The sequence below is a fragment of the Dysidea avara genome, chromosome 11 (assembly GCF_963678975.1).
Source record: "Dysidea avara chromosome 11, odDysAvar1.4, whole genome shotgun sequence".
In the NCBI taxonomy this organism is placed as follows: domain Eukaryota; kingdom Metazoa; phylum Porifera; class Demospongiae; order Dictyoceratida; family Dysideidae; genus Dysidea; species Dysidea avara.
This window is the reverse complement of record NC_089282.1, coordinates 19,513,904-19,541,579: the sequence shown is the minus strand read 5'-3', so window position 1 is coordinate 19,541,579 and position 27,676 is coordinate 19,513,904. Positions and strand designations below refer to the sequence as shown.

Sequence of the window (27,676 nt, the reverse complement as noted above, 5' to 3'; positions counted from 1 at the left end):
GGCTTTCGAATCATAACTCCGTGGTTTGTAATCCGATTCTTCTGTACTACAGCAAGGACTTTCTATGAAGATTATTCCAGCTATACACCGATTTTCAGCTCATTGCTCTAAGCGGTTTGCCTAGTAGGCGTGAAAACTAATACTTTTTTATTCATAAAAATCGATCGCGTAATTGTGACACAGGTTGGGTTTTGTGTCATATCTCCGTGGTCTTTATCTCGATTCCTTTCAAACCACCAAAAGGCACTCCTACGATGGTTACTCCATCTACATAGCAATTTTCAACTCATTCCATGAAGCGGTTTACCCTGTAGGCGTGACAACAAATCGATCTTGTTTTACGCGAATAATCGGTCATAACTCCTGAACCATTCATCGGATTTGTACCAAATTTGATGCTAGGATTTGCCTTTGGACTCCCTTTCTGTGTGCCAAATTTCAAGGCGATCAGAGTACGCGTTTGCTTGTTATAGCAATTTTTGCAAGTGTGCGAAAAGACGAAGAAGAAAAAAAACGAAGAAAAAAAACCGAAACTTTGGCAGCTCGTATCTCGGAAATGGCTGGAGCGATTTCCTTCAAATTTGGAATGTAGACTCCCTTGGCTGGCGGACAACTGTGTAGCAAATTTGGTTCCAATCAGATAAGTGATCACCTAGATACAAAGGTGTGAAAATGACGTTTTCGTTCTTCCTGTCAATATACTCACAGTGTGGCGCGCCGGCTTCTTTGGCCGCACGACACACTACCGTGTGTCTTGATACATCATAGCAACCTTTGCTACAACAAGCTAGTGTGGTGAACACAACAACAATTATTACATAGTCACTACTCATTATTAAAGCCATGCATGCATGAGATACATATACAAAAATTAATATAAGCTAAATAACTACAATATACTAGAAATGTTACATAAAACACAAAGTAATTACACTAATACTAACAAATCAGTAATCAAACTGCTTTTCTTTCTTTCCTAATGTATATATATACTACTATCCATTCAGAATCCTCCTGTGTATTAAAAACATGGGAATTAATGTGTATTAAAAACACGGAACACAAAATTTGCCCTCTTTCAAACCTTTATCGCCCATAAAGTTTGGTGCCATCAGCAGGCATTCTGCAATTAAGTGGCTTTATGATACAAAGTTGCAGAATGCAAATACTTCATTCCACTACTGAGATATGTCCTGTTGTATGACAAGGTGTAGCTTGTGTCTACATGCCCTATTATTGCAAATCTGGTTATTATTGTGTTCCTTATTCGTTAACAAATATAGTTGTGCCCCTTCAACTCATATAGTCTAAACTTCATGAAAAATAACTACTATTAAAAGAAATTTAGTGCATAAGGATTATTGTTGGTTGGGTAATCAGAGATTTAAATGAATGCAACATGTGTTACAATATTGAATACTATACTAGTATCAAAACCACTCACCTCTAGTTTCTATACAGCTTGAGCCATGCAGTGTTTTAAAATTGTTTATGTAATGTGCTAACATGGCAGCTTACATAACAGTTGCATAGGTTGTACAGTAGCACTTGTTAATAGTAATACTCAGGTTCAAGTGAACTGTAGTGTTTCAGTCTCCTTGTAGTGTAAACAAACCTTTGATTAGTGCAATCTTTCAAAGTATCAGTATATTTGTACTGACTTAACTGTTTTATGTTGAAAGCTTTCCTGGGGGCTATTCCTATGTCAGTCATATATAGAGTATAATCATGACTGAAGTAGGGATAAAATGTCAACTAGTATAGCTGAGGTGTAAATGACTTTCCTTGTTTCATTGCTTTTTATGATCCCGGCCTATTCAAATATAAAATTTCTATTTTTCCTTACTCTTGTTTGTTTACTCTTTGTGTTTAAAAGCAGTGAACCAATGCATACCGCATCAAAGGAAAGAAAAGTGCCAGCCAGACATATTATAAAACCATTAATTCTGAGTGACTAAAAAATATTGGCTTAGCTGAGCTACCCAACTTGAACCCTAATTACTGGAAAGCAATGTAACCATTCCACTTTGTTATCCGCTTTGTTCCACCCGTTCAAGTACAAGAAGAACCTCTGCAATCAATCCAGTCACTATAAATTATGGATTAGCTATTTTCATGATAGAGAGCTGCACTGAAACTATCATACATTATTGTGAGTCAGTACCTACGCAGTAGTGGAGAAAGAAATGGAACGCAAAGGTAAGGCTGTGCTTAGCAAAAAAGGCACAGTTTGTCAGCAGAAAATTCTGTTAAACAAATTTTATAGAAATTATTGGAAGGATTTGTGGTTACTCTGATGGGTTTGATTATGCCTCACCAATCCTGCTAAGCTGACATGAAGAAGTGAGGGTGGTTTTTAGATGATTTTTTTGGAAAGGTAAGCCCAAACCTTCATGATCCCAATACTACACAGTATTATACTAGTACATATGCTTGTATATAGAGCAACAAAAAGATTTAATGTACTGGCTTACTGAGAAATTCTATGGCAGTTTTTGCAGCGCCCTCCTTTGCCTGAAGTGCTGTATGCTTTACTGGTCCATAATATAAATTTCCACATATTTTGATTGTATAATTAAAGCCCTTAGTATGCTTAATCTCCTTGTAGTCCTGAATTACTAGTTTCTTTTCCTGGCAATACTCTTGTAACTCTTCAACAGCACTTTTTTGCTGCATTGACTCATTGTAAGAAAACGGTGACTGTTCTGCAAACTTAGTTGAAGTTTTAACAGAAGGTTTACTGTGAGGTGAAAGTTCTTCTGATGACTTGGTTACAGTTCCACTGGGTAGTTCAAATGATTTTTGTGTAAACTCCATTGACTTATTGCTGTCGATGTCAAACTCATCCTGAAACTCAGTTAAAGATTTGCGATCACCTGTTATACATTACAAATAATCTGTTAGTTAGTAATAGGAAAGCAACCTTGTACAAAATACTTTTATCTTATTTATTAAGGCTTTACAGCACAAGTGCTGAAGGCCTGGTCCTACAGTCTGTCTAAAGTTGTTACAGAAAGTGTGTATGAAAAGGTGGAAAATGGAGAGAAAAAATCCATGCCTGGACCTGGGCTGCCTCGAACCTGCAGCCATTTGATTAACGCTCGAGCGCTTACAGGAGTCTGCCAGGCAGTCAGGATGTTTTCTCATTGTCAATTTCATGTATGTATCTAATCAAAAACAGCCAAGCTGTAAAAAAAGGTGTAGCCCCCAAAAAAGGCCATGGTGAAAAACGATGTGAAATCCAAGGTGGCGGCCAAGAAATGGTTGTGATGGTAGGTTAATGGTAAAAATTTTAATAACGACAATTCAGGTGAATTTGGTGCCACCTTTTTTACAGCTTGGCTGTTTTTGATTAGATTTCCCTTCTTTTTGTATTTATATACTGCAAAGCCGGCCTATGGCTGGCTTTGGGGCTTTTTAACCCATCTGTTTCTTTCTTTACCACAGCAGAGTACAATATAACGGTCGGCCACCGGCCATTTTCCGACCAAGTAATGCTGTTGACTGGTCAATGTAGCTATTTGTTGGCCATTTGTGCCGATCAAATTTTTCACAACTGTAATTCTTTATTATTAGTCTGTATCCACCCCAAAAACACCTTCGCTGTAAAAAAGGTGCGCCCAAGAAACTACAAGTACCTGGAACCCAACAAAAAGAAAAATCAGCTTAGCTGAAGTGAAAAGTAACTGGTAACTTAAAGAGCTGATATCTGAAGCGGCCAAGAATACAATTACTAAAGTTTAATCCATGCAAGAACACCTTGGCTATAAAACAGGTGTATACATGAAAGTAACTGGCAACTGAAATGGCTGATATCTGAAACGTCCAAGAATGAATGGTCATATACAACTAATTCAAAAATTTAACACTGAACCTTTATAATTCAGCTGTGTTCTATATTCACTCTTGCTGCATCGTAAAGTAATTTCTTTTAACTCTAATTGGCTGGTAATTTGGCCGCCTTTTTTTGCTCTATTATACTGACTATTAAAAAAGGTGGCCAAATTACCAGCCAATTAGAGTTAAAAGAAATTACTTTACGATGCAGCAAGAGTGAATATAGAACACAGCTGAATTATAAAGGTTCAGTGTTAAATTTTTGAATTAGTTGTATATGACCATTCATTCTTGGCCGTTTCAGATATCAGCCATTTCAGTTGCCAGTTACTTTCATGTATACACCTGTTTTATAGCCAAGGTGTTCTTGCATGGATTAAACTTTAGTAATTGTATTCTTGGCCGCTTCAGATATCAGCTCTTTAAGTTACCAGTTACTTTTCACTTCAGCTAAGCTGATTTTTCTTTTTGTTGGGTTCCAGGTACTTGTAGTTTCTTGGGCGCACCTTTTTTACAGCGAAGGTGTTTTTGGGGTGTATATCACTCATTTTTGTCAGTGATAGACTCTACATTTGGTTTAAAAGGTAATTTTTTTGGAAATGAGCAATTAACATTAATGCAGAATATTATCTTGGAGAGTCAGTAAAATCCATACATAATAATGATTGTTTCATAACACTGTAAATTCGGAAGTATGAATTTACGGTGTAGTATGACTGTTCTATTAGAGTAAATTTATCTTTACTGCCTGCACGTGATGAATATATCTCATATGTGTCCATGTTAAATGCTTCAGACACCTAATTAAACTTGCAAGTGCCTAATCAGTTCACAGTTGCTACACAGCTATAAATACATTTGTAATTGTTATCATCATCATAATAATTTATCATGTTATAACCATTTTTTAATATTTTGGTCACAACTTCAGGATTAGAGCAGCAGAGAAAGGAATAGAAGACTCAACCATCAAGACTTGTATATGGGAGATGGAACAGTATTGCGATGGACAATGCCGGTACTAACCCCTCAAGGGTGTTGCAGTACAGTATAGATGCAAGACCAGAGCCTCGATCGTCACCTTTTGACTGTGGTCACAACTTCAGGATTGGAGCAGCAGAGAAAGGAATGGAGGACTCAATCATCAAGACTCGGGGAGATGGAATAGTATTGCCATGGACAATGCCAGCACTAACTCCTCACAGTGCAGTATCGATATAACCACTCCAACCAGTGCATAAGACCAGAGCTCGATCATCACCTTTTGGCTGAAATTTTTATACTTGATGAAGCAATTAAAACAAAAAAGTTGTAGTACTTGTACTTTCCTGAGGGAACATGTCCTCAGAGTCCCAGACTCCCTTGCCTGTTCAGCAGAATAATAGGGTTGAGCCTTACTACCACTTTCACCTTTATCCTTGGCCTGAATCAAGACACACGGTAGTGTGTCGTGCGGCCCAAGAAGCCGGCGCGTAACACCCGTGAGTACATTGACAGGAAGAAAGAAAACGCAATTTTCGCACCTCCGTAGCTCTGTGCTTCCTTGATGAAACAAGACGATTTTTGCTGTGGACATGCTCCCCAACTGCAGCACTCTACATTCCAAATTTGAGCGAAATCGCTTAGCGCGTTCCCGAGATATGCGACTTCAAAAATTGGCTGAGTTTCTTCGTTTTTTTTTTCCTTCTTCTTCTTCTTCTTATTTTTCTTTTTCTTGTCGCACACTTACAAAAACTGCTATAAAACTCGAACGCGTTATCCGATTGCCTTGAAATTTGGCACACAGAAGGGGGGTATAAAGGCGCATCTCGGTACCAACTTTGGCTGGAATACCATAAACAGACAAAGAGTTATGAGCGATTATGCACGAAAAATAACACCAATATGTTGTCACGCCTACAGGGTAAACCGCATATGGGAAGAAGCTGAAAATCGGTGGGTGAATAGGTTAACTATTGAACCTCAAACCTTTTGTGGTTTGAAAGAAATCGAGCTAAAAACCAGGAAGATACAGCGAAAAAATCAACAGTGTGTAACAATTACGCAATCGAGATTAGCTAATTTTTAATATTTTTATTTTATTATTATTATTATTATTATGCTTGCCACGCCTACCACTTGGGGTAATGCTTTCAAAATCGCTGTACAGATGGAGTTATCATCTTAGAAAGGCTCTTCAATGGTGTAGAAGAATCAGACTTAAATCCACGGAGTTATAACACGAAATCCAACTTGGTGTAGCAAGTGCGAGATCGAGATACTCTAATAGAGCAGTCATCCTAATAGAGCAGTCACCCTGAACAGAATTAAAGAGATCAGTTAGAAATAAGTAACCTGTATAGAGATCAGCTACAAACAAATCACCCTGTAGAGAGTTCAGCTACAAACAATTCACCCTGTTAAAACATCAGTTAGAAGAAGATTTCTTGTAGAGAGTTCAGATACAAACAAATCACCCTGTTGAAAGATCAGCTAGAAGATGTCACCTTGTAGATAGTTCAGTTACAAAGAAACCACCATGTAGAGAATTCAGCTACAAACTAGTGACCCTGTAGATACATCAGCTAGAAGAAGTTACCTTGTAGAGAGTTCAGCTACAAAGAAACCATTCTGTAAAGAGCTCAGCTGCAAACAAATCACCTATACAGAATTCAGCTACAAACAAATCACCCTGTAGAGAGATCAGCTAGAAGAAGTTACCTTGTAGATAGTTCAGCTACAAACAAATCATCCTGTAGAGAGATCAGCTATAAGAAGTTACCTTGTAGATAGTTCAGCTACAAACAATTCACCCTGTACAGAGCTCAGTTAAAAGAGGTTTCCTTGTAAAAAGTTCAGCTACAAACAAATCACCCTGTAGAGAGATAAGTAAGAAGAAGTTACCTTGTAGATCGTTCTGCTACAAACAATTCACCCTGTAAAGAGATCAGCTAGAAGAAGTTACCTTGTAGAGAGTTCAGCTACAAAGAAACCATCATGTAGAGAATTCAGCCGCAAACAAATCATGTATAGAGAGTTCAGCTACAAACAAATCTCCCTGTAGAGAGATCAGCTAGAAGAAGTTTCCTTGTAGAGAGTTCTGCTACAAACAAATCACCCTGTAGAAAGATCAGCTAGAAGAAATCACCTCGTAGAGAGTTCAGCTTCAAAGAAACAATCATGTGAGAGTTCAGGTACAAACAAATTGTCCTGTAGAGAGATCAGCTAGAAGAAGTTACCTTGTAGAGAGTTCAGCTACAAAGAAACCATCATGTAGATAGTTCAGGTACAAACAAATCACCCTGTAGAAAGATCAGCTATAGAAGAAATCACCTTGTAGAGAGTTCAGCTACAAAGAATCTATCGTGTAGAGAGTTTAACTACAAACAAATCACCCTGTAGAAAGATCAGCTATAGAAGAAATCACCTTGTAGAGAGTTCAGCTACAAAGAAACCATCATGTAGAGAGTTCAGCTACAAACAAATCGGCCTGTAGAGAGATCAGCTAGAAGAAATTACCTTGTAGAGAGTTCAGCTACAAAGAAACAATCATGTAGAGAGTTCAGCTGCAAACAAATCACCTGTAGAGAGTTCAGCTAGAAACAAGTCACCCTGTAGAGAGATCAGCTAGAAACAAGTCACCTTGTAGAGAGTTCAGCTAGAAGAAGTAACATTGTAGAGCTACAAAGAAGCTACCATGTACACAGTTAAAATGAAGAGTAACCACAACTCTCAAGGAGTTCCCAGTGTAGGGAGGATTTAACACCCCTGGAGAGTAACCATTACTCCAAAGGAGTAACTGGGGAGTAACACATGCTCTGAAGGTGGTGTCACTTACTCTTCAGAGTAATGGTTATTCTCTTCAGAGTGTTGGTTACTCTCCATGGGGTGTTAAATCCTCCCTATACTGGGAACTCTCAGAGTGGTGGTTACTCTTTATTTTTAACAGTGTAGAGTTCAGCTGCAAACAAATCACCCTGTAGAGAACTCAGCTACAAACAAATCGCCCTGTAGAAAGATTAGCTAGAAGAAGTTACTTTATAGGGAGTTCAGCTATGAACAGATCACCCTGTAGAGAGTTCAGCTACAAACAAATCACCCTGTAGAGAGTTAAGTTACAAAGAAACCACCATGTAGAGAGTTCAGCTGCAAAAAAAATCAATCACTCTGTAGAGAGTTCAGCTAGAAGAAGTCACCTTGTAGAGAGTTAAGCTGCAAATAAATCACCCTGTAGAGAATTCAGCTACAAACAAATCACCCTGTAGAAAGATCAGCTAGAAGAAGTTACCTTGTAGAGAGTTCAGCTACAAAGAAACCACCATGTAGAGAGTTCAGCTGCAAACAAATCACCTGTAGAGAATTCAGCTAGAAACAAGTCACCCTGTAGAGAGATCAGCTAGAAACAAGTCACCCTGTAGAGAGTTCAGCTAGAAGAAGTCACATTGTAGAGAGTTCAGCTACAAAGAAACTACCACGTAGAGAATCCAGCTGCAAACAAATCATCCTGTAGAGAGTTCAGCTAGAAGAAGTCACCTTTTAGAGAGTTCAGCTACAAAGCAACCACCATGTAAAGAGTTCAGCTGCAAAAAACTCAATCACCTTGTAGAAAGATCGGTTAGAAGAAGTTACCTTGTAGAGAGTTCAGCTACAAAGAAACCACCATGTAGAGAGTTCAGCTGCAAACAAATCACCTGTAGAGAGTTCAGCTAGAAACAAGTCACCCTGTAGAGAGTTCAGCTAGAAGAAGTCACATTGTAGAGAGTTCAGCTACAATGAAACTCCCATGTAGAGAGTTCAGCTGCAAACAAATCACCCTGTAGAGAACTCAGCTACAAACAAATATGCAGTGAAAAAGATCAGCTAGAAGAAGTTACCTTGTAGAGAGTTCAGCTACAACGAAACCACCATGTAGAGAGTTCAGCTACAAACAAATCACCTGTAGAGAGTTCAGCTAGAAACAAGTCACCCTGTAGAGAGATCAGCTAGAAACAAGTCACCTTGTAGAGAGTTCAGCTAGAAGAAGTCACATTGTAGAGAGTTCAGCTACAAAGAAACCACCATTTAGAGAGTTCAGCTGCAAACAAATCACCCAGTAGAATGTTCAGCTATGAACAGATCACCCTGTTGAGAGTTCAGTTAGAAACAAGGAATCCTGTAGAGAAATCACCTAGAAGTATCGCCTTGTAGAGTTCAGCTACAAACAAATCACCTGTAGAGAGTTCAGCTACAAACAAATCACCCTGTAGAGAGATCAGCTAGAAGAAGTTACCTTGTAGGGATTTCAGCTACAAACAAATCACCCTGTAGAGTGTTCAGCTACAAAGAAACTATTCTGTAAAGAGCTCAGCTGCAAACAAATCACTTGTACAGAATTCAGCTACAAACAAATCGCCCTGTAGAGAGATCAGCTAGAAGAAATTACCTTGTAGATAGTTCAGCTACAAACAAATCACCCTGTAGAAAGATCAGTTAGAAGAAGTTACCTTGGAGAAAGTTCAGCTACAAAGAAACCATTTTGTAAAGAGCTCAGCTGCAAACAAATCACCTGTACAGAATTCAACTACGAACAAATCACCCTGTAGAGATCAGCTATAAGAGGTTACCTTGTAGATAGTTCAGCTACAAACAAATCTCCCTGTAGAGAGATCAGCTAGAAGAAATTACCTTGTAGAGAGTTCAGCTACAAAGAAACCACCATGTAGAGAGTTTAGCTGCAAAGAAATCACCCTGTAGAAAATTCTGCCAGAAACAAATTGCCCTGTAGAAAGATCAGTTAGAAGAAGTTACCTTTTAGAGAGTTCAGCTACAAAGAAACCATTCTGTAAAGAGCTCAGCTGCAAACAAATCACCTATACAAAATTCAGCTACAAACACATCACCCTGTAGAGAGATCAGCTAGAAGAAGTTACCTTGTAGATCGTTCAGCTACAAACAATTCACCCTGTAGAGAGAGCAATTAGAAGAAGTCACCTTGTAGAGTGTTCAGTTACAAAGAAACCACCATGGAGATTTCTGTAATCAATATATGTGACCGGATTTGCGAAAAGGGGTCTTCCACACACATCCAATTCCGTAAATGTTGGAGACCATAACTCAGTGTTCAAGTAACATAATATTATTAACCTGAACATTTCACCATGTATTCAGCTATAGTGGTGCTCACCACTGCCCAAATATCAAGGCAATAGCTCTTTCGAATCTGAAGTTATCAATTGTCAAAGTTGGCAAATTGGACCCCTTTTCGCAAATCCGGTCACATAATTATGTATTATACAGTATATATAATTTGTACATTTACTGATAAAATATTTAAAGTACATCTACTTCATCTTTTCTTCTTCCTGTAGTAAAGAAAAAAACATAGGTTAAAAAAGTCCCAAAGCTGGCCATAGCCATAGGCCGGCTTTGGGGTATACAAATACAAAAAGAAATGAAATCTAATCCAAAACAGCCAAGCTGTAAAAAAAGTGTGCGGCCCTCAGAAAGGCTATGGTGAAAAAAGATGTGAAATCCAAGGTGGCGGCCAAGAAATGGCTGTGATGGTAGGTTAGTGGTAAAAATTTTAATAATGACAATTCAGGTGAATTTTTGTGAAGCGGCACAAAAATTCACCTGAATTGTCATTATTAAAATTTTTACCACTAACCTACCATCACAGCCATTTCTTGGCCGCCACCTTGGATTTCACATCTTTTTTCACCATAGCCTTTCTGAGGGCCGCACACTTTTTTTACAGCTTGGCTGTTTTGGATTAGATGTACATATCAGCAACATAATACAGTAGCTGTAGATAATGCTAGTTAATGCCCCTAGGCAGAGCTATAGGGGTGGGAATTTTTCCCTACTATCATACTATCATAGTAGTTCTTCTCGCAGTTCTTTGCCTGGCCATCATCAACTGCTGTCCATCAACTGCTGTCAAAACATTAGTTTCGTCCCCCAGACCCTTCCTCAAGCATGCTTATCACACAAAAATAACTTAGTTTAGCAGTGCACAAACAATTATTCATTGACAGCTTATACTACACTTACCGCATTTTTGAACCATGTATACCACCAGAATCCACCAGATTGACAACTAACACGTGATCTATTTAGGGGAAATCTCGTGGAAAGTCCCTAATTACTTTAAGAGGACACTCATGATACGTGGTTTTAATTGAATGGTTAAGAATGTAACTGGATGGTGAGGCGTACTTTAATCGGCTCAACTTTACTGAGAAACTCGAGCCCCTCGTGAGAAACTACATCGCTTGAGCAACGCTTGAAAAATTAAGAGTCAAGAATACTGAGGGACTCTATGATATATGCCGGTCTTGAATGCTAACGAAACGAGGAGTGAAGTTTGTGCAACGTGTCACATCGCCACACACTGATTCACCGTGTTTGTGCGATAGGGTTTTTGGACCTGTCCACCAGATGTTGAAAGGAAATTCATTCCACCACATGTTGAAAGGAAATTCATTCCAACTTGTGAAGTTATTGGTATACTCATTGTTGGGGTCCATGGGGACATCGATGATCATTTACCAGCCAGCTGTAAGTGATGTCACAACAGAAGGAAAGGAACCATTTCCATACCCCTATGGTATACTGATTTTCCATGTCAGTTTATGTACACCCAACCACAGAAATGTAGAACTTTGGTTGCAGGTGGAAAATAAACACCTTTTTACTCAGTTACAAGAGATTCACCCAGCTGGGATAAAATGTTGAAGTGAATGTCATTAGTACCTACTTGCGGTTCATCAGGTATTGGACAATTCCAAGTGTCCAGATTATGCAGTTGTCCTCATGTTCAAGTTTACACGTTTAGGCAAGTTACACAACATCCTATAATCTATTACTATATCAGTGTGGAATAATGCTTATATAATATTTTTCATATTCCAGGCTTTAGGTATGTGTATTGTATTTAACACCTGCTTGTTGGTTTTTGCAGGCCGTCTGGTCATACTGGTTTATCCACTAGCAGTTGAATGTGATCATGGTACATATGTAAGTTGAGACCATGCAGGAACAAAGATACAGGTGTCACGAATTTCAGGTCAGTTGACATTCAGAGGAATTGTATTATTGCAATTGCTCTTTTTGTAGTTATCAATTATCAGTGACCAGTTTGTGATAGCGTACTTTTGTTTGACTAATGACCAAATGTTCTGGTTTACATGCTCACCCAACAGTTATGTTACTCACTTAACCTGCATATGGGATATATATTTTTAGTTCATTTTGATTATTCATCCTTTATTGGTACAGCCTGGCATATTGATTTTTTGCACATTCTCTTTTTAATTCAGTGCCTGCTGGATTGTTTCGTCAGATATCGAAACAGATGTCTTTGGTGTTGCGACCGATGTTCCAGGTCAGTTTGCGTGTGTGTTTAATTTAAGGTTGACTTTAGTGCCTGCTTATTCTTTTACAGATCTCGGTATTGAGTGTCATGAATTTCAGGTCAGTAGACGTACAGAAGAATTGTATTATTGCAATTGTTGTTTTTGCAGTTATCAATTATCACTGTATACTAGTGATGTGAATTTGCAGGTCAGTCTACTCAGATGTATCAGGCAGTGTTGATGGGTTCGAACAAGTATCCAGTGTAGACTGTAGTGGCATCAAGGGTGTTAATTTCCAGGTCAGTTTACATGTTGTGATGTTAGTGATTTTTTCCTAGTACCCAGATATTAAGTGTATTGTATTTAATGCCCACCTGTTATGTTTTTAAATTATGGTATATCAGTGTAGACAGTGCAACAGCAGAGGAGGGTGGAAGCGGTTTAAGCGCCGTTAAAATGAATTATGCTAAATGCTCGTTTTCTGGATTAACTAAATTGTCTGGATGGTGTAACGAAGTGTGGCATCATTGTCTTGTTGAAGAATATACATACCTGGTTTAGTGCAAGCGTACTACGCGCGGAAGTGTTTCATCAGTTTTGCCCTGAAAACTAAGTGATTTTACAAAACAAAGTACATCATCATAATGCTAACACGAAGTACAATCTAAATATCTAATGATCCCCAGTGATCCCCACCGTTCGCTAGTTTTGTATTGCGACTATTGAGGCTCACGTGAAATTCTAAACAGAGGTATGCAATTAACGTAATATTTTCGAGCATCGCTTCCACCCTCCTCTGGTGCAACAGTAAGCCTTCTGTGTTGTAGTAACTATTTGTTTCATAATATTATGCTGTTGTCCCGGAATGGCACAATTTTTGGGCAACCAGTGTGAAGTCCGGTGGTACAAACATTGTATTATGACCAAGTTGTGATAGCGTACTTTTGTTTGACTAATGTCCTAATGTTCTGGTTTGACTAATGTCCTAATGTTCTGGTTTAACATGCTTACCCAACAGTTATGTTATTTATTCACTTAGCCTGGGATATAATTTTTGTTCATTTTGATTATCCATGCTATTATTGACACAGCCCGGCATATTGATTTTTTGTACATTCTCTTTTAATTCAGTGCCTGCTGGATTGTGTCATCAGATATCGAAACAAGTGTTTTTGGTGTTGCGACCGATGTTCCAGATCAGTTGCATGAGTGTTTAATTTAAGGTTAACTTCAGTGCCTGCTTATTCTTTTACAGGTCTCAGTATCGTCATGCTGACATACAAGAAATCATCACTATTGTTGGAACTATTTTTAGTCAAGTCTTGATGTGATGTTAATTAACGTTGTTACACATTGTTGTATGTTTACCATATGGCAAGAAATTATCATGGCCATCATGAAATTTGAATATTGTGTAAGTTGTGTGGACCAACCCCAACTCATACATGGTCACTGGCAAACCACGAGCCACATTCGAGCCACAACACCACCAACCACATTCGAGCAATCCATTACAAAATTTTGTTGCACCATTTGTGTGTGCATAATACTTAATGAAAGCCACAACACAAGCTACATGGTACACACTACATAGAGGTGGTAACCCCTAAAGACTTGTTACCTTTTGTATTCACCTTATCGGCCTTTGTGGTTAATCTATTAAAAATTACATGTAAATAGAGAATTGAAGAGTATGCTTAAAGCACCTTCGCTAGTGATTTTGTTCTTCAAACCATATAAGACAACTGGCGATTTATAAACGCTCGAATGGGGTGTGGTACTAAATGGAATTTAAAAGATTTCTGCTTAAAACGCCATCCCTAGGGAACTTACGGTTCAGCACGCTGTCACAACTTGTTTATCAGGTATTAGAGTTTGTGTCCACGTCGTGTCTTTAAAAGTTATTGTAGGGATTAGAGGTTGATTGAAGAAAATACGCGTATAGGCAAACCAGGATTGGATAATGTCAGTGCTAGATGGACTATACAAACACGGCTATGTTGACTGGTTGACTGGTATAACGTGACAGTAGTTGTAACATAAGGTAGAGAAATAAAGTGAAATACGCCTATTTTTTATTTTGCGATGGTTACTTTTTTATTTTAGCGAGGTCGCAAGAAAACTATGATGATGATAACGACTCCTAAAGATTTTTTATCACGTAACGCAATACAAATCTATTGAGAGATGTTGCGTAATTTAGGACTAATATTGCGAAACCGGCCCTACACGTAAATAACTCACAGTAGTGGCCGCGCGTCTTTTAATTGGGCGTGCGCTTTGTAGTTTCTTGGCCGCGCGACTCACTACCATGAGTCTTGATACCATGTATTATTATAGTTATAATTATTGTCGCATCGTTACCGAAGCTATTTAATTGCTGCTTAAAGTCTTGATCCCGTTGAAGCATCGACTCGATGTGCTTGCATAAGCTAGAGCACTGCACCTTGTGTTTACCCCGAATTATTGATTGTGGATTACAGTCGATGTTGTGAAGAAGTGATCACTACACTGACTACACGAGTGGTGCTTTCCAGGAGAAGAAAAGAAAATAATGTTTACGAAGTGTAGGTACAATATTAAGTATAAGATGGCCATTTCGTAGTTAGAATGTGTAGAGAATGCACTGACTGGATAGAGTGGAATGAAAGTCAGGTGATAAAAATGTTCTGTACATGGCAAGTTCGAGAACTACGGGTAAGTTTTGATCTATTTCTATTCACAAGAGAAACTTTAGCAATAGCTAGTTGGATAGTTATAATTCAATCTGTGCTGACTCAACACCACTTGTAACAACGAAGCATTTAGCCCAGCTAAGTCTACAAACTGGCTGTACATTACAATGATTCATAGTTTTTTCATGTATTACTAATAAACACAACTAATTCTCTGTAAAATGTATGTGCATAAAGTTCAGTGATAAGTAGCTGAAAGTGGTCTCAGATTCAATCTCAGAGTGATCCTTTTTAAAAAAAATTCTGGGGGGGGGGGGGGGGGCAGACCCCCCAGAAGGCTTGTGCTTCGCACTGCGGGGTGTGCTTTACAAACCAGGATGGTACACCTCTATCTTATGGCCATTCAATTTCAAAAATGACCAATTAAATTTGCTTTTGATTGGCCATTCTGTCTGAGCAATAATTTTCCCTTATATTGTACACTGCACAGGAAGAAGAAAAGAACTTAAAGAAGAGTTTTAATACTTCAATTATTTTTGATTTTATTAGTAATTATACAAATTATATACATATATTTATTACATACCAATTATTCCCCACAGGATAATTTGTTTACAGCTGATCTTTCTACTGGGTGACTTGAAATGTACAGTAGCTGAACTATCTATAAGATGGTTTCTTTGTAGCTGAACTCTATACAAGGTTACTTGTTTCTAGCTGATCTATCTACAAGGTGACATCTTCTAGCTGATCTCTCTGCAGGGTGACTTGTATCTAGCTGTACCCTCTACAGAGTGATCTGTTTGCTGTTGAACTCTCTACAGGGTGATTTGTTTGTAACTGAAGTCTCTACTGGGTGACTTTTTTCTAGCTGATCTTTCTACACGGTGATTTGTTTGTAGCTGATCTCTCTACAGGGTAATTTCTACAGGTTGATTTGTTTGTACGTAGCTGTACTCCCTACATTGTGTATAATTTCATGCGGATCTCTCTACAGGGCATTTTTTTTGTAGTTGAACTCTCTACAGGGTGATTTGTTTGCAGCCAAACTCCCTGCAGGATAATTTTTTAAATAAATGAACTCTCTACAGGATGATTTGTTTGTAACTGAACTCTCTACAAGGTGACTTATTCTAGCTGATCTCTCTACAGGGTGACTTGTTTCTAGTTGATCCCTCTATAGGGTGACTTGTTTCTAGCTGAACTCTGTACAGGATGGTTCCTTTGTGGCTGAACTCCCTACAGGGTGGCTTATTTGTAGCTGTACTCTGTACAAGGTGAATTCTTCTAGATGATCTCTGTACCTTGTTTCTAGCTGATCTCTGTACCTTGTTTCTAGCTGATCTCTGTACCTTGTTTCTAGCTGATCTCTGTACCTTGTTTCTAGCTGATCTCTCTACAGGGTGATTTGGTTGTAGCTGAACTCTCTTAGGGTTTGTAGCTGAACTCTCTACAAGGTGATTTGTTTGTAGTCAAAATCCCTGCTGGTGATTTGTTTGTTCATTTGTTTGCAGCTGAACTGATTTGTTTGTAGCTGAACCCTCTGCAGGGTGTGATTTGTTAGTAGCTGAACTCTTTTCGGGGTAGTTTCTTTGTGTCTGGACTCTCTACAAAGGTGACTTCTTCTAGCTGATCTCTCTACAGGGTGACTTGTTTGTAGCTTGTTCCTCTCTAGGGCGACTTGTTCATAGCTTAACTCTCCACAGGGTAATTTTTGTGTAGTTGAACTCTCTACAAAGTGACTTCTTCTAGCTGATCTCTCAACAGCATGACTCATTTCTACTTGAACTCTCTACATGGTGATGATCCGTTTGTAGCTGAGGTCTTTACAGGGTGACTTGTTTCTAGCTGATCTCTCTATAGGGTGACTTGTTTCTAGCTGAACTCTGTACAGGATGGTTTCATTGTAGCTGAACTCTCTACAGGATGGTTTATTATTTGTAGCTGAACTCTCTACAAGGTGACTTCTTTTAGCTGATCTTTGTAATTTGTTTCTCTCTACAGGGTGATTTGATTGTAGCTGAACTCTCTACAAAGTGATTTGTTTGTAGTCGAAATCTTTACACAGCGATATGTTTGCAGCTGAACTCTCTACAGTGTGGTTTCTTGTATAGCTAAATTCCTTACAAGGTAACTTCTTCTAGCTGATCTCTCTACAGGGTGATTTGTTTCTAGCTGAACTCTCTACAGTGTGATTTGTTTGTAGCTGAGCTCCCTGCAGGGTGATTTCTTTATAGCTGAACTCTCTACAAGGTGACATCTTCTAGCTGTGAACTCTCTCTTGTTTCTAGCTGATCTCTCTATAGAATATCTTGTTTGTATAGCTGAATTCTTTACAGGGTGGTTTTTGGTTGCTGAATTCTTTACATGGTGATTTGTTTGTAGCTGAATTCTGTACAGAGTGACTTGCTTGTAGCTGAACTCTCTACTGGGTGCATGACTTGTTTATAGCTGAACTCTCTTCAGTGTAACTTGTAATGTTCTGAATATCTATAGTGATACATTTGTAGCTGAACTCTCTACAGGGTAACTTGGCTTGTAGCTGAGCCATCTATAAAATTAACTGTTTGCAGCTGAACTCCCTACAGAATAACTTGCAATGTAATAGAAAATTCTATAATGGAGTAAGTCATAAACATAACTGAGTGCTCTATCAGGGTGACTGTTCTATTAGAGTAACTCGATCTCGCATTTGCTACACGTCGTTGGCTTTTGAACAATGGTTTGTAATCTGATTCTTCTGTACTACTGCAAGAACTTTCTATGATTATTATTCCAACCACATACCGATTTTCAGCTCATTGCTCTAAGTGGTTTGCCTGGTAAGTGTGAAAATTATTAGTAATTTCGTTCATGAATCTCAATCGCACAATTGTTACACACCTTTGGTTTCGTGTCATATCTCCATGATACAATTTGATTTAATGTGTTACTCAGAGCCCAAGAAGACAGACAATTTCAAGTATAGCACAAGCAGGGGTGGATCCAGGGGGGCCAGTTCCCCCCCTTCAGAATTCTTATAGTGTTGCTCATTGAACATAGCTATACGCACCTTAGACATAATTCAAACACTTTTATGCAGCTTATGACTATGTGTAACATAATAAATGTGTCTGTAGCAAATTGTTACCCATATTGACATAGCACAAGGGGAACTAGGTGGGATAGAGCACCCTCTACATTTAGAAATCGAGATACTCTAATAAAACAGTCATTTACTCTAATAAAACAGTCAAGAGTAACATGATTATAAAACACTGTTTTGTCATTTTAAACAACTAAAACACCTGTTCTAATTTGAGTCAATGACTCTATCCACACCCTAGTGACTATAGAAATTCTCTGGAAATGCAGCTGCACACCAAATGCCAGGATTATCTATATGCTTAAATTTTTTTGTGATGCTTGTGCAGAGGACATTATGCAAATTCTAAAAAATTCAACTTTATTTCAGCCAAAATTAGCACCAAAATCATTCTCAAAACGTCAAATTTTTCAAATTTCTTTATAGACTTTATAGCTACTACAGCTCATGCTTCCGGCATTGAATTTTCATAAGCATTTACAAATTTTAGTCAAAATTATCTGACAATGTTAAGTTTTCAATATTTCATTAGGGAGCAGTTTAAACTAATCCTGCATGGTTTTTAACTCAGTATCTTCTAGTGTTTGAACTATCAACAAATTTCAGTCAAAACTGTCACCAATTCAATCTCAGAATGTTAATTTTTCAAAATTTCCTTAGGGAGTAGCCTAGGCCTTTGCATTAATTCTGGTTTTTAACTCAGTAGCTTCCAGTGTTTGAACTATCAACAAATTTCAGTCAAAATTGTCACCAAATTCAATCTCAGAATGTTGATTTTCAAAAATTCTTTAGGGAGCAGCCTAGGCCATTACTCTAATTCTGGTTTTTAACTCAGTATCTTCCAGTGTTTGAACTATCAACAAATTTCAGTCAAAATTGTCACCAAATTCCATCTCAGAACATCAAATTTTCAAAATTTCCTGGGGGGGCATGGCCCCAGACCCCCCTAGAAAGCTCATGCCTCACATTTCGCGGAGTGTGCTTTGCACACTGTGGAATGACTTCTCCTGTGTGCCCCCCTTAGCAAAATCCTGGATCCGCCCCTGATAAGAGCAGCAAATATTGATCTAATGAAGCAAACTCTTGGTGATGTTGACTGGGTATCCATACTGGACCCCCTTGATATGAATGATGGTTGGTTGCAATTTAAGTCTATTTTATAAAATACTATTGACCAGTGTGTTCCTACTTATAAACCCAAGGAAAAGAGAAGTCTGTATAGTAACTCTGAAGTATTTAGTTTGAAAAAGAGGAAGAATCATCTTTGGAAAGGTATCTCTCAACTCGTTCTGCTGCAGATCTCTCAAATTTAAATCAGTTAATAACCAGCTTAGGAGCTTAACTCGTAACCTCAGAAAAGACTATGAAAGCGATTATCCCAAGGTGTGAAATCTAGACCTAAAGCATTTTGGCAATATGTTAATTCGAGGACAAAAATACACCATAGTATTACTAAACTGCTTTCTGCTGATGGTTCTGTAATACACTCCGATACCAAAATGGCTACCTTTTTAATGAATATTTCTCCAGCGTGTTTACCTGTGAAGACACCATAACTATTCCTGCAGTTGATCCAACCAGTTCCGCTCTTCTTAATGATTCCATTGAGATTACTCCTATAGTTGTATTCAATAAGCTTGCAGTTCTGCAAAGCAACAACTCTCCTGGACCTGACAGGTGTCCTATATTTGTTATTAAATCTGTGAGTGAATTTATTTCTGTGCCACTATCTATCTTGTTCAATAAGTCACTAAACAGTGGTATTTTGCCACCAGATTGGAAGTGTGCTAATGTAACACTCATTCACAAAAAAGGTGCACAGAATCTAGCCTGTGATTATCGACTGGTTAGTCTTGCTTCTATTTTCAGCAAGTTAATGGAATCTATAGTCAAGGATCATATCCTAAATCATTTATCTACAAACAACCTACTGTCCCCTTACCAATTTGGCTTTATACAGGGAGATCATACTCCACACAATCACTTCTGTTATTGGACTATTTAACTTGTTATTTAGATAATGGATATTCTATTGATGTAATCTGTTTGGACTTTCAAAAAGCCTTTGCCACTGTTCCGCACCAACGTTTATTACAAAAATTAACATCATTTGGTATTCATAATAATATCTTGAAATGGATTGAAAGCTTTTTGTCTAATAGAAAACGAGTTGTACTAAATGGTCATCAATCTTGTTCCATACCAGTTACTAGTGGTGTGTCCCAAGGTTCCGTGCTGGGGCCTCTACTATTTACAATGTTTGTGAATGAGATGCCATCAATCATGTCAAGCCCTGTTCTAATGTTTGCTGATGATATGAAAATTTTTTGTGTCATTAGACTACACCATGTTACAGAATGAATTGGACAGATGGCCACAGCAGTGGCAATTGAAATTTAATGTTTCCGAATGCAAGCATCTTCACTTTGGCCCAGCTCACCATCATGGCCCTTACTATCTCAATGGAACACTAATTGAATTTGATACACCACACAGCAACCTTGGTATTCTTTTTGACATCCAACTAAAATTTCATGACCACACTGCTCAAGTCACAACCAAAGCTAACCGGGTACTTGGATTGATTAAAAAAATCTTTTGATTATCTTGACCCTATCATGCTAACACAATTGTTCAGTATGTTAGTTCGACCCATCTTAGAATATAACAATGCTATTTGGGGACCTCATTACGCTCTTGATCAGAGAAAGATAGAGAAGGTGCAACGAAGAGCTACCCGTCTTCTCCCACAACTACAGGATAAATCCTATTCTGAGAGGTTGACATTATTATCATTACCATCACTCCAATACAAACGTTTGAGATGGACTTCATCGCTGAGAACAATAGAGCAACTGAGATCTGACTAAGGAAATATATAATTGTTTTTCACAAGGATAAGTGTTTGTCCCTAAAAGTATGATGGAGAAGTACCAGGGTTTGTTTGGCTTTTTCTGCAATGATTTTATAGCTATAGTGCTCTGACCATTGGGGGTTTGTCAGTAAAAGTAATACCGAGGTCTTTGTGCAATGTTTTGCTTGGAGAGTTGAAGCTCTTGGCCAGAATTGTAGATGAATAGCTAAATTCAGTTTTGTTGAAAAGAATATTAGTGTTGTAGCTCCAGAGTGAGATGATCCTCTTGAAGTTGGTTTATGTCATTGGATATGAATTGATAATCTGGAGTCATTTAGTATCATCAGCAAACTGAATAGGAATTGAAGAGTAAATACTCTCTCTGGAAGATCATTAATAAAAATGGTGGCCCACGGACACTACTTTGTGGTACTTCTGAGAGAACATTGCATAGCATTTTGACACACTGAGATTGGAACTTTAAGTAAGATTTGAGCCATTGCCACAGATTAGTAAAGTGCTCAGTAGTTAAGGTAGCCTAAAATCTTCTAGAATCTCAAAGCTTTCTATAGAATATAAAAATTTCTGGATTTTCCCTCAGAACTTTTGTTATTTTTATTTCTATTTATTATTTCAGAAACCCCTTTCAAATATCCTAGATCTGCCACTGAGTTTGCATCATGTACTGTAGCTTTGAGGCATATCAATTTTTTTTGCAACAATTGATAGGCAAAGCGGACCTCAGAATTGCCCCTGACTGGCCTGGGCAGGGTCAATAGCTAATACTGTATACACGTGCCATCTTTAAATCATATGCGGCTGGGGCTAGCTGAGAATGGCAGTCCATCAAGTCCAGTAGCTAAAATAGAAGGGAGAGCTGTCCCATACACGTATGGGCTGCCCATACGTGTATGGGCCCCATATACGTATGGGCGTCTCATATGCGTATAGGACAAGTGATCTGCCCCATACACATATGGGATGCCCTATACGCATACGGGGCAAAATACGTATATGGTTCATAACAAGAATAAGAAGAAAACAAAACAAAACAAAGAAATAAAAACAAACTTTTGGCTACTCATATCTCGGAAATGCCTATGACGATTTTCTTCAAATTTGGTGTGTGGGATGGCCTACCTGGTGAGCACCCCTGCAGCAAAACTGGTTCCAATTAGATGAAGGGTTACGGAGCTACGAAGGTATGAAAATCGCGTTTTCTTTCTTCCTGTCAATATACTCACGGTATGGCGTGCCAGCTTCTTGGGCCACAAGACACACCTTGATCCATAGGAACTATAGAGAGTGACTTATTATCTCAAAGTACCCCATGTGGAACCACATGGATATTAGTTTATTTATTATTAAGGCTTTTACAATATATGTAAATTATTGTTCAGGGAAGAAGAGGTTAAACGTTGCTTTGAGGTTGAACCACTGCACAACCACCCATTCACATTCAGTTCCTATTTAACCTTCCACTTGGTAAAGTAACTGACAAACCATTGGGCTGCAATTATAAGGGATTGAAAATTCTTGAGTAAAGTGCTAATAGTTATACACTTGAAAGAAAAAGCCAACAAACAGAATGGCTACACATTCAGTAATGTGGATGGAGCCTCACATAACAACAGATAATAGTTCACATACATTTCAATATTATAGAGATTTAGACTAAGTACATACGTATGCCAACACTTAGCCATCCACAATGCAGTAGCGAATGTTTAGTTGGTGTATCATGGGAGCAAAATGCTTTTATTAAAAAGACATTTAGCACAACACTAAAATCTTGAAACAGTATCATTAGTTAAATACCCCACCTCACTTTAATCTACCATTGGGTCCATAGCATATTTTATGTTCTGTGTAAGGATACATCTTTGGTGCTCCTTTTTACTACCTTAATCATCATAAGTTAAGCACTTGTAACAAATGGGTTCACAATGTGATTATAGGCTACATCTCATGCCCAAGTTTGAGTGACTGGTTAACAACACCTTTCATGCATACTAAACAACTCCAAAAAAGTATTGCTGGCAGAGTTGCAACATTGTAACTGCTTTTAAGTCTTACAACAACCTAAAATATATTTCAACCATGAAGACTATGTTGAGTGCTGTTTCACACATAATGTTATTTCAACTACAACTCAAGATTGCTCTCTCCTCTTCCTTTTAGATGGTGAATCTGAACTTGTTTGTGCCTCTCCCCTTGTCTCCTTCACCCCCTGTTTATATGCCTGGTTAATAATCATTCATAGGAGCATGAAATGTTGTTACAGGATCATAATGCTTGGGTGGAAAGACAGTTCATTACTGTCTTTCTGTGGCCCTCTAAATTGGTTTAATTTTGGCATAAATAAAATATAGATCCCAAAATAGTCTGTTTTGCACCTAAGCATTATGTTCCTTTCTTGCTGGCTAGGCAGTTTACCACTACTTGCCTAATTTAATAGGCCCCCTTCACCTGTACACCTACCAAACCCACACCCAATCATGTTGACTGGATGCTTGCTTCCTTCAGAATTCTACCTCATGTCCAGGCACTGTGATAGAGGAGGGTATAAAGGCAAGGAATAATATTAATGTTGTAATGACTCCTACTGTTTTTTGGGAAAACCAATATCCAATATATTTTTACCATGTTTTACTGATAGTTAACTGATACGTTTCTGCAAGTTATACTTGTGTATATATTCCACCAAAAGTAGTGCTAGTAAAGCCAGCCAATGCTGATATTGTACACTTAAAGTTGGTAGTCAGACAAGAGCAGCCTAAACCATCACTGTTTATCTTTGTGGTTTCTACAAAACATCAACTTAAGTAGTACCAGAGCCTTGGGTGTCTGGATTCAGTGGAATAGAATGGTGGAATGAAATGGTGGACTGGAATGGAATGGTACTTAGGTAATTTCAGTCAGTAGTCACCTCTTAATAAAGACCACCTGTTTACAAAGATCATTTTATTGTTGTTTAGAGTGATATATCTCTATAAGACAGTCTTATCAATGAATTGTGTGCCACATGTTGTGTCTAGAAAAGCCAGAGTGATATCTGATTTATTATAAATACAGTAATAGCTACCCCATACAGAAAAAGCTTGGCTATATACAAAAAAAAAAACGATACATCCACAAAACTAAAAGCAATGCAACTAATGGAGCTAACATTTGGTGTAGCCAAGAAATGAATGTTAATTATACTGGCAACTAAAAAATCTTGGTCTTTTATCATTGACTTGTGTAGTCTGCTGCATTCCTAATTAATTCCCTGTAATTGGTACCTTTTCTAATTGTCATTATAGAGGAGAAAAAGGCAGCTAAATTACTAGAAAATTAGAGTTAAAGGTATACGTAATTACTTAGAAATGCAGCAACACTGTGCTTAGTCAGTGATAAAGGACCAAATTTTTAAAAATTATAGCCAGTTAGTTGCTGGTATAGACATTCATTTCTTGTACTCACCAGATAATGATATCTGGTGAGGCCATGATATCTGGTGAAGCCAAGAAATGAATGTCAATACCGGCAACTAACTGGCTATAATTTATAAAAATTATTCTCCTGTAGTTGTCAGTCATTTTTAGCTTGATGGGTATGTCAGTTTTGTACAGCCAAAATGGCTATATTACAAATCAGATATCACTCTGACTTTTCTAGGGCATGCGGCACACAACTGATCAATAAGACCATCCTATGAGGATACACTTTAAAACAACAAGATAGCAGCAATTTAAACATAAAAGTTAAACAGTGTTTATAAAGAGGTGGTCTTTGTTAGAAGGTAGTCTTTATAAAGAGGTGACTAGTAATTGAAATTACCTAAATACTATTCCATTGCACCATTCAATTCCAGTCAACCATTCCATTCCAGTCCATTCCACCATTCCATTCCACTGATCCAGATGCCCCAGAGCCTTTGCCACCAGCCTTCTGGTGGTACTGCTGCTGCTGCTGCTAAATAGACCAATAATCTACTGGCCACAGCCCATTACAACCAATTTCCAATTATAGTAAAAACAGCTAATTATCAGCTTCTAGCAATCACCAGGTTCTAGAAATCACCGCTCCGATTAGTAAAACTCTAGTATATTTGTACTTTCATGTGCTGACTGAACTTCTAGGATTCCTTGTACACAATATTGTTTTGTAAAATGATGAATCATTCCTTATCACCATGCTTTTAAGCAAATCTAGACTGTTGAATTCCTGTAAGTCTGATTGTATGATTTGTGTTGGATTGAGCAGCAGTTTTCAGATAGACCGCATTGGCATCCTGAATCAAAGCTAGTGTTATTACTTGAGATAGGCTTGTCTGGGTCTAGAAGTTTCTTTGACACTTGTTTAAAATATTGACGAAGAGTTATGGGACACCGCCATTTAACAACATACTGCTGTGTATGTACATGCCCACACTAAGCACATTTGACAACCATATAATTCAATATTTTGTATAATAGAATGTCTTGACATAAATTTAAGAATCATTTATTTGAATTATATACAAAATTATAAACCCTTCAAAAATAACCCACTGCATGGAATACTGGTACTCTTAGCATTACTGTACAAGTAGAAGGAAAAATTAAAATTCAGCTAGGTTGGGCAATATTGAACTTGTGACATGCGATTATTACATGAGGCGATTATTGCAATATTGCATGTGAAAATTGAAACACAACCACAGAGTGTGACAAGCCAGAGTCCATATAACTACTTGTTTTCATTGAGAATTAGGTTAAAAGCACAATTTCTTTGCTAACAAGGTAACAAACTGGCATAGTTAGCAATGATATGCATGAACTGTATCAAATGTGAGGCCTAGATCAGAGATGCAAAATAGATAATAAATGCAATGATTATTGCAAATTATGATAAATGTTGCCTATATAATATTACAAAGGTGAAAACTTGCGTCTTGTGATAATAGTATTGCAAGAACTTCCTTAGGTGATGTTGGTGATTTATTGAAACGTTGCCCAACCTTAGAAGTACATAAACAAGTAAAAAGTAGTGAGATTTCCTATACCTGCATATTTAATTTACTAGCAGATGTTGCTTAATCCCTAATTCAGTCAGTATAGAATCAGAGATTAATGTCTACTAGTATGTCTGCAGTATACTTTTTAAAATGGTAAATACACAAGTACAATAAACAAAACAGAAAGCTCATACAGAAATCAGTTCTTTAAGCGTGATTCCACTCTAACCAGATCCATTGGAAATGGAGTTCTGTCAAAGTGAACAGATGATGATCAAGCACCATGGATACAGGCAATAGCAGAGTGCAGCAAAGAAAGACGGCACCTGAGCCAGCCTAGAGTAACCGAGTAACTATCCCCCCACTCATTGGACAAAAGAGAAGCCAGACGTTTGTAAAAGATAGTGGCTTCATCAGCCAGACCTCCAGTATACTTGAACATTTGTTAACCTTTTACATATTGAATTATAGCTGGTGAATCCATGCGTAATGGTATAATACGGATAACAATGGTGATATGGGTATAAGTAAAAGTAATCCTGGAAACATGTGTAATACTGGAGACATTGTACTGTAGCTATACAGCTGCGTATAAAAAGTGCAAATATACAATTGGCTTAGTAGCATTTCTAACTCATATGAACCTACAAATCTAGGTCTCTTTAGGCAGATCGCCTTAATGGTAAGTACAGATCACTGGCCACTGAGTGATTTCAGAATTTATTCCATATTTTTGATATATGTGACTGGATCAGCGAAAAGGGATCTTATAGCCTTTCCAAATTTTTCAAATTTTGATGAGTTATAACTGATATGTGTTTAACTTATTGTTTTAAAATTAATCCAGGAATATTACTATGTTAGGAGTGTAAAGTGAACAAATTTCAGGCTGGTACCATACTTACATGTCAAGTTATGGATTACCAAGTATATGCAATTGTGAATGCATCAAGTAAAAACGGAACCTTAGATGCGTTTATACTTTTTGAGATAATTGAACTTGGAAAGTTTAGAAATATATTTTCGCGTACTACACGGATATTTGGGTATACACTGTATTTATTAATATTACCGTATATTTCCGTGCCGTTTAAGACATGTGGAATCCACGCCGAAAGTAACAAGAAGGAAGGAACGAGAAGGAAAGAAGAAAGGAACAAAAAGAGCGCTACTTAGGTGGAGCATCAAGGCATCCATACTGCCATACACCGTCCCTGGAAACTTCGTTTTCAGAAGGTAGTTCTAATGACACCAGCGGGACCAGCCTTGACGACAGTGTGGGAACTACTACGCAAAGTGTTTGTTCAAAATGTGAGCCTGTTCTTCTCCGATACGCCGATATATTTAAGCAGTTAGTTCCTCAAGGCACTGAACTAAAAAAAAAGAAGAAGGTTAATCCCAACCCCCAAAAGCCTGGTACACATTATCAGGATGTGAAGCGCCAGAATGACTGGTTAAGAGAGAACATGTTTGACGCCATGGGGAACTATCTTTTCTGTTGTGCATGTGTTAGAATCGCCTTTGGGATATCCAAGCAAAGGATTGCTCGTCAAAGAGTTATAAAGAGAAAACAGTTTAAGGAGCCATTACAGAGTATGTCAAAAGGTGAAGTTGAAAAGGAACATCTTGGTGAGTATGTTGTGATGCCAGAAGGTTTAGATGTTAGGTTTAAGAAATGGTGGAGGTTTCTTGATCCATCTGCCACAGTTGATGTTAGAACTCCCCATTCAAGACACGGAAACAGTGGGAAAGTATCTAATTATACCAAGACATGTGTTATGAATGATTTTCTAGAATTTGTTGATGTTAACAGTCAGCCGAATGGCCGTAGTGCAGACTCTACTGGTCCAACATTTTACTTTCTTCCAAATTTTCTACAATACAAACTCCTAAAACTGGTATTGCTAACTATGAAGAACGTGCTAGACG

General features: G+C 37.9%; 1 protein-coding gene across 1 annotated transcript in view; it reads right to left on the bottom strand.

The window, feature by feature from the left end:
• Nucleotides 1-763: 763 nt before the first annotated feature.
• LOC136237945 (uncharacterized) overlaps nucleotides 764-27,676 on the bottom strand; it is a 168,816-nt gene continuing 141,903 nt past the window's right edge. Inside the window, exons 15-16 of the mRNA XM_066028232.1 lie at nucleotides 2,475-2,876; nucleotides 764-1,014 (exon numbers count right to left, since the gene is read on the bottom strand). Coding sequence (XP_065884304.1) covers nucleotides 1,004-1,014; nucleotides 2,475-2,876 — 413 coding nt within the window. The 3' untranslated portion in view covers nucleotides 764-1,003. The remainder of the gene's footprint in view (nucleotides 1,015-2,474; nucleotides 2,877-27,676) is intronic.